Source organism: Mya arenaria, chromosome 7, assembly GCF_026914265.1.
Source record: "Mya arenaria isolate MELC-2E11 chromosome 7, ASM2691426v1".
In the NCBI taxonomy this organism is placed as follows: domain Eukaryota; kingdom Metazoa; phylum Mollusca; class Bivalvia; order Myida; family Myidae; genus Mya; species Mya arenaria.
The window spans coordinates 26,927,558-26,937,858 of record NC_069128.1 but is presented as its reverse complement, the minus strand read 5'-3'; the positions used below and the strand labels follow the sequence as shown (position 1 = coordinate 26,937,858).

Sequence of the window (10,301 nt, the reverse complement as noted above, 5' to 3'; positions counted from 1 at the left end):
TATATTTGTGGATGCAGTAGTTGCTCTATATAAGTGGATGTAGTAGTTGTTCTATATAAGTGGATGCAGTAGCTTATCTATATAAATGGATGCAGTAGTTGTTCTATATAAGTGGATGCAGTAGTTGTTCTATATAAGGGGATGCAGTAGTTGTTCTATATAAGGGGATGTAGTAGTTGTTTAATATAAGTAGATGAAGTAGTTGTTCTATATAAGTGGATGCAGTAGTTGTTCTATATAAGTGGATGTTGTAGTTGTTCTATATAAGTGGATGCAGTAGTTGTTCTATATAAGTGGTTGTAGTAGTTGTTCTGTATAAGTGGATGTTGTAGTTGTTCTGTATAAGGGGGTGTAGTAGTTGTTCTATATAAGTGGATGTTGTAGTTGTTCTATATAAGTGGATGTTGTAGTTGTTCTATATAAGTGGATGTTGTAGTTGTTCTATATAAGTGGATGTTGTAGTTGTTCTGTATAAGGGGATGCAGTAGTTGTTCTGTATAAGTGGATGTTGTAGTTGTTCTATATAAGGGGATGCAGTTGTTGTTCTATATAAGGGGATGTAGTAGTTGTTCTATATAAGTGGATGCAGTAGTTGTTCTATATAAGTGGCTGTAGTAGTTGTTCTATATAAGTGGATGCAGTTGTTGTTCTATATAAATGGATGCAGTAGTTGTTCTATATAAGTGGTTGTAGTAGTTGTTCTATATAAGTGGATGTAGTAGTTGTTCTGTATAAGGGGGTGTAGTAGTTGTTCTATATAAGTGGATGCAGTAGTTGTTCTATATAAGTGGATGCTGTAGCTCTTCTATATAAGTGGACAAATGTTTTATACTCATGAATTAATAGCGAAATAAACATACTTTGGCACATGGTACGTCATCGAAGTTTTGCGAAACCGTGTGATGCATCATTTGTGACGCCATGGTTCGCCATTGAAGTCTATCAGCAACAGTGTGGTGAATTCTTCATGATGCCATGGTTCACCGTCGAAGTACTGTGCAACAGTGTTTTGCATCCATCATTACGTCATGGTTCGTCATTGAAGTACTGTGCAACAGTGTGGTGCATCCTTCAAGACGCCACGGTTCATCATTCAAGTACTGTGCAAAAGTGTGGTGCATCCATCATGACGCCATGGTTCGTCATCGAAGTACTGCGCAACAGTGTGGTGCATCCTTCGTGACGCCATGGTTCGTCATTGAAGTACTGCGCAACAGTGTGGTGCATCCTTCATGACACCATGGTTCGTCATTGAAGTACTGTGCAACAGTGCGGTGCATCTTTTATGACGCCATGACGCATCCATCATGCCGCCTTGGTTCGCAATTGAAGTACTGCGCAACAGTGTGGTGCATCCTTCATGACGCCACGGTTCGTCATTTAAGTACTGCGCAACAGTGTGGTGCATTCTTCATGACGCCATGGTTCACCGTCGAAGTACTGTGCAACAGTGTGGTGCATCCATCATGACGCCATGGTTTGTCTTTGAAGTATTGTGCAACAGTATGACGCATCCACCATGACACAGTGTGACGCATCCTTCATGACGCCATTTGTCGTCATTGAAGTATTGTGCAAAAGTGTGACGCATCCTTCATGACGCCATGGTTCGTCATTGAAGTATTGTGCAACAGTATGACGCATCCACCATGACGCCATGGTTCGTCATTAAAGTATTCCGCAACAGTGTGACGCATCCTTCATGACGCCATTGGTCGTCATTGAAGTATTGTGCAACAGTGTGACGCATTCTTCATGACGCAATGGTTCGCCATAATATGATAGCTCCTTTTACTTTATTGTCCTAGGAAACATCTTGTAGTACTGTTTATTTACTGTTTTACCTTATGTGATGTCAATAAGCCGCGAAACTCATGTCCAACTCATAAGCTATCAGTGTTAAGCAGTTTTGCTACATTTTCAAAATTTTACTTATTTGTCGCTGAAAATGTCCGTCCGCACAAGTGCTTGGTGCTTGTTGATAACAGTATTTCGCCCATCATTAAAATATCACACAAATCGCTTGATAGTACTATACCCGAATTGAGACTCTCAAGCGCTTTTAGAATTTCAGATGCGCTTGTTAGTATTTCCCGCGATAAAATGCAAAATGTTAGTCAACAGTCGTTTTAAATATGATAAATACACAAACCCGTTCAAGAGATACCAAAATAATACGGACTTACCTGGCTCTCGTTATGTCTTAACAGATGACGTCATGAACGTATTCGAATTAGTTTGGCATCATATTTACGAGCACTCACACGCACATGTACACGCACACGCACGCACGCACACACACACACACACACACACACACACACACACACACACACGCACACGCACACACGCGCGCACACACACTCACACGCACGCGTGCGTGCAAAAGTGACGTAGTATATTGTCAAAACAAGCATACGTACATAATAAACCTGAAGTTATATAACGATGACTAAATATCACTTCTTGAAGAGACTATAGAAATGTAAGTGTTCTTTTTAGAAAAAGATCTTAAAGGAGAGTGGCCATGTTATTTAAGGTATAATCCTTACTTTACGATAATGATTGCCATGTCAACAAAAATTAAATGTATCAGCGCTTTAGTAAAATGTACAATTTCACAAATAAGTAAAACAAATCACACAGACGCATTTTAATAGTTTTCATACCCGTGTCATGGCTTACGATTTTGAGTTATTTTAGATACTTAATTGCATTATAGTAATGGTTTGTCAATAATGTAGGTCGTTTCAGTGACTAGCTCATATCTAGATACATTATTATGTTAATACAGAACTACAAGTATGGGATATTTATCTATTTTAAACCAATACTTTAAGCTTATAGGCAAAGGGAGTTAAAGCCTAATTCTGTACGACTTGGATAACTAATATCGACGGCTTCAAGAGTAAACTACCCTAATTTCGATCGTAATTAAGTCTTGTTTAAATTCAAAAAGCATATCACATATATTAACGAAGGTACTTTAAGAATATCTGTTTCTCCCACCTCAGATAAGTAGATCCAATAATTTAACCATGCTAGATATTCTTATCTTGCCCACGGGCGAAGATAAAATGCCCGTATGGAACTCCTTTTACCACATTGTAATTACCTCCTTTGTTGAAGACTGTCGTCAGTAGCATCAAGGAAATCCTGTCTTATGGTAATATTTAGAACGCTAATTAATTATTTCTTGCTTCAAATGTCACCATTAAACAGTTTTCACGCACCATTCAAGAAATAATGCTTCATTCTCCTTAGAACAATTTAAAAAGACCGATTTGACTATCAACATTAACTGGATCACTGCGCGTATATCCATGACAACCACGTGCTATCACATATCTATACGCAATTATTTTCACTAAGCAAAAAAGAGTTCCAGCAAAAAATACATTTTAACTGAGGTGGGAGAAAAAGCATCTACCATAGCCGCTCGTATAAGATAGGTTCATCCCGACCCTCGCGCAGGGTGTTTTGCGGAAACTCGGTAAACCTCGTTTCCGCAAAACACCCTACGCTCGGGTTGGAATGAACCTATCTTACACTCTCGGCCATGGAAGATACTTATAATCTAAGGCTACACCAATACGATTTCCGGATTAACCGCACCGGTTTTCAATTTTAAACAAATTGTACAGCTCTGCGCAATTTTAGAAAAATGTATATTTCTTAAGCTCTGCGCAATTTTAAACTAAATGTTTATTTATAAAGCTTTGCGCAATTTAAAACAAGATGTATATTCATAAGGCTCTGCGCAATTTTAAACAAAATGTATTTTCATAAGGCTCTGCGCATTTTTAAACAAAACTGTGTATATTCATAAAGCTCTGCGCAATTTTAAACAAAATGTATATTCACAAAGCTCTGTGCATTTTTAAACAAGATGTATATTCATAAAGCTCTGCGCACCAAATAAATCTTCAAATGAAAATGAGTGGAGAGTATCTTTTCACAAGGAAGTTCAGTTGCCATTCAAATCGATTGTGTTTTTGAAGTAGTTGCCATTGGATTATCAAAATAAATGGATTATGAACCTTCGATTACAGTTTTTCCGTTTACCTGACCATAAAGTGGCCAAAGATAAGCTTTACTCGCATATTGGACGTGTGTTTCGCTCATGTGACCAATGCTGGAAAAAACCGTCTTACACTCCCCACCCCATGTAAGATGAGTCACGCGGAATAACGTGCCACTTCTTTTTTCTTTAATTGTATGGTTTATGAAAAGAGTATATTATGTCATTTCAATAAAGCGAATCAAATATATAAGTATGGAAGACTTTTAATTCAAATTGTAAATTAATAATCGTAAAAACGCAATTTTTAGAGGAACTATTTGACGGCAATAGTGATTTAAAATTATTGCGCTTGTTGTATAGTTCAAACACAACGCCCGCTCCGTTTAAGTAGCTTTATTAAATGTTCTAAACAGCGGTACGCTCCCAGCCGGATCCTAACACCGGGATATATTAACGTCCTCTCTGCTAAAAGGCTCCGCCGCCCAAAAAGCTCTCCCGGCCAAATCTCTAGTGGTGGTGTCAGTAGTTTATACTCCGGGTCCCGGCGTGAGCACATTGAAGGGTCCCAGAGTGACAGTTCAACCACCGCACACCTATCCTGGGCAGACTATCAGGCGGTTAACCAGTACTAGGTGCCTTCACCTCTGCAAGGAACTGACAACTTCTGTACATGCAAGGGGCAGTGGTACAGTGAGAATAGTCGTAGAAAGGATTTCATAACTAATCACAACAGAAGTAACCTGGTCCGCCCGGGAATCGAACCCGGATTGTCCGATTCACAGTCCAACGCTCTACCGATTGAGCTAACCGGGCGGACGGCTCTCACTCTAGTAGTCAAAACCGAGCTTTATATACCACACCACCCTAGACAGGTTATGCAAGTACCAGACGGGTTATGCAATCTAATTATATTCACCTGTCCCTGGGGTGTGGTATCAGTAACACTATGTTATATGCCATTTTGGTGAAATGTATAAAAGTGCGTTTTCTACGTCAACTTTAAAACAAATCTATAATTTTAGATATACAAGAACATATATCTATCATGTTCTTCCGGTCCGGATTGAAAAAAATCCGACCCTCGGGCACGCTGCGGGGCTCGGCAAGCCTCGTTACCGGCATACGCGTGTGCCATTTGGGTCGGATTTTAATATTCGTACCGGAATCACATGAAAGATACTCATATTGTGATTAACCTTTATCCGTCGCCCGTAATTCAAAATTATTTTGCTTCCTCTCTAGCTTCCGCCTCTCTTAACCAATCTTATTCAAACTTGGATACGATGCATATTGCCACAATATCTCGACCAAGTTTATGAAGTGTCAACTCTGTCATTACGCTTAGAATGTTAACCCACCGTTTTCTTATTTAGAAAGGAAATGTAAGACCATTAGATCGGTCAAATTTAATTACTGGCTAAATCAATGTTTTAAAATAACTTTAAGCAATTACAATATTAAACCCATTTATCACTGTTGTGCACATCATTTACGTACAATTTAATCTCTAGTTCTGAAATACAGATATATATAATTTTCTACGTTTGATTGAAAAGAATTAGGAGAAAATTGTTTCCCCTTGTATCGTTCCGAAACGATACGCCTGGGGGCGCTATGATTTCGCGCTCTATCGAGCACGTGTTTACCGTGCAATATTGAGTGATTCATTCAGCGCATGGTCACCAAGCTGTGTACAAGCATGTCCGACGATAATTCTCACTCCGACAATTCAATTGCCAGGCAGTTGCGTGATATTTCAAATAAACTTTCGCAACAAAGTGACGAAGTATCTGCTTTGCGTGAGGAATTTAGGGGAAACAGTGTTTCTATCGGAAAGGAAGTTAAGAAATTGAAAACGGACATAGACGTGCAGTGGAAGAGGCAAGGTAACAAAGTTCAATACACATTCAACGCGGAGATTATCGACTTTATGAGTCAAGCTTGTTGGGCTTTGGAAAACGACAAAGTATCCTACTGTAAAGATGTTCTCTCTGAAGGAATAGATAAACTGAAACACAGGCAAAAGTTAATTCGTATTGCTGATAGCTCTGAGGGTGGATGGGACACCGTGAATTGTTACGAATCCAATCCACTAGCCAGTGACTCTGATGATGAAACTAAGTTACGTAAGGCCGAAACGCAAGCTCTCAAGAAGCGAAAAAACAAGAGCGTCAAGCGTCTTCAGTCAGTTCGCAAGACGCCTTCTGCAACCGTTACTTCCGGCGCTTTGTATGGGTATCCTGCTTTTCGTGGTTTTCAACCAGACGCATACAGGCAGCAGGCTCCAAGAGGCAGGGGGTCTTTTCGTGGCTTCTATGGCAACGCTCCCAGACCCAGTCTCCCGTTCGGTTCCTGTTACTCCTGTGGGGAATACGACCACTTCCGGCGACAATGTCCGTACACCACCGGTGCCGCCGTCTTCAAGGCCGACGCCTCAGCCACCAAGAAATGACGTGGCACAGGGCACCAGCACCGTGGAAGATGAGTATTTTTCATATCTGTCAGAACATTGTAAAGAACAGGAACATTCACACAATTTGACTACTGATTATTTTGAGTATGAATCCGGGCAAAAAGACATTATAGTTCGTGGTAGGCTTAGAGAACATTTAGATTTTTGGAAACGAATTTGTACAAATGATTTCATAATAGACACAATAGAAAACGGTTATAAAATCCCTTTCTATTCTTTACCAGCATCTTGTTGTTTAAGGAATAATAAGTCTGCTTTAGATAATTCTGAATTTGTTTCTGAAACCATAAATGATTTGTTAATAAGAAATTTAATTCAAGTTTGTGAGTCTAGGCCTCATGTAGTTAGTCCACTCACTGTCAGTGTCGGGAGCAATCAAAAGAAACGTTTAATTTTGGATTTAAGAGTCGTTAATCGACATTTATGGAAACAATATTTTAAGTATGATGACATCAAAACTGCATTAGGCTTTTTTGAACAAGATTGTTGGATGATAAAATTTGACATACATTCAGCATATCATTTTATAGAAATCTACTCGCTTCATACTGAGTTTCTAGGATTCTCTTGGGTAAACAGCCCCGGTGAAACTGTTTTTTATAAATTTTTAGTCTTGCCATTCGGTTTAAGCAGCAGTGCTTTTATTTATAGTAAAGTTACTAGGCCCTTGGTAGCTAAATGGAGGGGTGAAGGCTTTAGAGTCATGATGTTTCTAGACGATGGTTTAGGTTCAAGCAGGACTTACGATAGTACTGTAGATCTAAGCGCTGTAGTAAAGCAAGATTTGATCTCCTCGGGGTTCGTTCCAAAAGCTGAAAAATGCATTTGGGTACCAGTTCAAAACATGCAATTTCTTGGAAATGATATAGATTCAAAAACAGGATCTTTGTCTATACCTCATGCTCGGCTTGAAAAATGTAAGGACACTCTTCAAGGTCTTGTTAACAGTGTACGAAGTCACAGTAGGGTGAACGTTAGAAAGCTAGCAAGTTTTACAGGTCAAATTATGTCCATGTCAATTGTCATAGGTAACGTTGCTCAGATTATGACACGTTATTTAAGTATGGACATTATTCAGGCCCCTCACTGGGATTTCTATGTGTATTTAAGCACACAAAGTAAGGACCAACTTCGTTTCTGGGAAAATGAGTTGCCTTCGTTAAATTGTAGAAGACTCTTTGAAAGTCATTCTTGCTCAAAGATAGTTTACACTGATGCTTCGTCGTACGCGTACGGTGGTTACGAGGTTAGTACAGTTAACGGAGTAGCACACGGTGTTTGGTCACCTGACGAAATGTTGAAGTCCTCCACGTGGAGGTAGTTAATGGCTGTGTATAGAGTCCTGTTGTCATTGGTTCAAAAGTTGAGGTTTCAGAGGGTAAAATGGTTTACGGACAACCAATCCGTTTCAAAAATTGTAGCTAAGGGTTCAATGGTACCTGAATTACAAGAAACCGCTTTAGATATTTATAGATATTGCGCGTCAAATTCTATTATCGTAGAAATGGAATGGATTCCAAGGTCCGAAAACGACAAAGCTGATTATTTGTCAAAAATCGTAGATTACGACGATTGGGGTGTTTCGCAAGCAATAGTAGATATGGTTCAGAATAAATGGGGGAATCTTGAAGTAGATTGGTTTGCGTCTGATTTCAATGCAAAATTGCCTTGCTTCTATACAAGATTTTGGAACAAAGGTTCCAGTGGCATAGATGCATTTACTGAGAATTGGTCTGGTAAATTTGGACTGTTCGTGCCACCAATTTGTATCCTTCCAAGAGTTATCAGGAAAATGATTACTGACCATGTGTTTGGAGTTTTGATAGTTCCGTACTGGCCGTCTTCAAGCTTTTGGCCTTTATTATGTCCACTTGGGACTTTTACACATGCAGTGTTAGACTGGATGTATTTACCAACATCAAAGAGTTTTTACACAATTTGCAAAAACGGAAAAGGGTTGTTTGGAAATAAGGATTTAAATTTCCAAATGTTGGCACTATTGGTTAAATTTTGATAGAAGGGAGTTAAATCATGTACTAATTTAGAGCAATTACAGTGCTTTATTATCTCCCTTTGCTCCACACAGCTGCACGTGAAACATAATTACGTTAATTGCGTTACAACATGCTCTCAAATTGTGGCATTTTCATTTTTAACCAGTCAATTTTGTTTTGCAATATATGATAATCACGAGTTTTTAATTCCTACAGCATATGATATATCGCCTTAGGGCATATTTGTACGTTTGTACGCTGATCAATGACAAATATAAAATGCTTGATAGTACATTTATTCACTCTAAATGTTTTCAGTAGCCAGAAATTACTCTGTTGAAGGTTTAGAAGCAAATATTGTAAAATTTACACGTGAATTTTGGCAAACGTAACGCAAATTTATGTTTTACGTGCGTTATAGGTCGAGCGCTTTTTACAATAGTCTGTGAGACATATGCACAGTTATAGAAAATTTAGTTCTCACAATAGTACCTAAAGTACATACATTTCAGATAAGGGTCTTGTAGACATAATTATTGCAAAGAAGTAATGCATTTTCATATATGTAGGCTTGACAGCCATTAGAATAGTCAGCGAAAGAAACGCACGCATTTATATATACAGGCTCGGCGGCCATTAGAATAGCCAGTTAAAGTGATGTACGCATACATATGCGAAGGCCCGGCGGCCATTAGAATAGCCAGTTTTAGTTATGTGCTCATATAAATATGCAGGCCCGGCGGCCATTAAAATAGCCAGTTATGTGTTCATATAAATATGCAGGCCCGGCGGCCATTAGAATAGCCAGTACAAGTTATGTACTCACATACATATGCAGGCCAGGCAGCCTTGAGAATAGTCTTAGAATTTATAAAAAACTCCATGTGTTGTACTTATGTACTACGTTCATGTATTATGATTATGCAACAAAGGTTGAAAGCGTTCAAATAGCTTTAATAACTAGTAATATTCAAAAGATATAAGTTTTGTTGTTTAATAGATTTAATAGTATCATTATAAAGTTAACATGTTTATATGTTCATTTTGCAAATAAAAGATACATTTAATTTAAAAAGATTTTTACATCTATTTTTCCAGATTCACAAACACGAGATAGACGAGCTGCCGGAGGTCTTGGCGGACAAGGTGGCCCTTCTCCCTCAGATACTGCAAAAGTCAAGAGCCGACAGCACGTGCAAGAACTATAATCAGTCGTTTCAAAGGTGGAAAGTTTGGGCTCTTTCAAACGGTTTCGGGATTAGGGACATTTTGCCCGCTAGGGCGTTTCCGGTGGCTATCTATCTAACTTCGTTAATACAGACTGCTTCTACAGCAAAACCTATTATATCAGCTTTCTATAGTTTAAAATGGATGCATGAAATTAATGGTTTTGTTTCCCCTACTGATTCAAAACTTGTTATTAATGTGTTAGAATCAGCAAAACGTATAAATTCTAGGTCTACGATTAAGAAGGAACCTATAACTGTTAGTATCCTACAAAAAATGTATGATAGTCTTTATGGTAAATGTAACCTGATGTCACAGAGAATGATTTGTGCATGTTTAATAGCCTTTTTCTGGGTTTTTAAGAAGTGCTGAACTGTTAAAGATAAAGAGGAGTGATATTATTATAAGTACAGCATATATGGAAATATTTATAGAATCTAGTAAAACTGATCAATATAGAGACGGCGCATGGATAGTTATAGCGCGAACTGGAACTTTGTTGTGCCCTGTTAAGAATTTGGAAAAGTATATTCAATGGGCTGGATTTTCTGATGAATCTTACATATTTTGTAACTTGAGTGCT

At 38.5% G+C, this 10,301-nt stretch overlaps 1 protein-coding gene and 1 non-coding gene across 2 annotated transcripts; one reads left to right on the top strand and one right to left on the bottom strand.

Annotated features, from left to right (window-relative positions):
- Positions 1 to 4,761: 4,761 nt before the first annotated feature.
- Trnah-gug (transfer RNA histidin (anticodon GUG)) lies at positions 4,762 to 4,837 on the bottom strand. The gene has a single exon. It is a non-coding gene; the product is annotated as a tRNA-His (tRNA).
- Positions 4,838 to 5,582: 745 nt separating this feature from the next.
- LOC128241037 (uncharacterized) lies at positions 5,583 to 6,476 on the top strand. The gene has a single exon (XM_052958021.1). It carries the CDS (start codon positions 5,700 to 5,702, stop codon positions 6,474 to 6,476), a length of 777 nt encoding a protein of 258 aa, XP_052813981.1. The 5' UTR covers positions 5,583 to 5,699.
- The last annotated feature ends 3,825 nt before the right edge of the window (positions 6,477 to 10,301 follow it).

What these genes read in the sequence shown, in the direction of transcription:
- LOC128241037 (XM_052958021.1), top strand. Translation starts at nt 5,700, where the DNA reads ATGGTCACCAAGCTGTGTACAAGCATGTCCGACGATAATTCTCACTCC.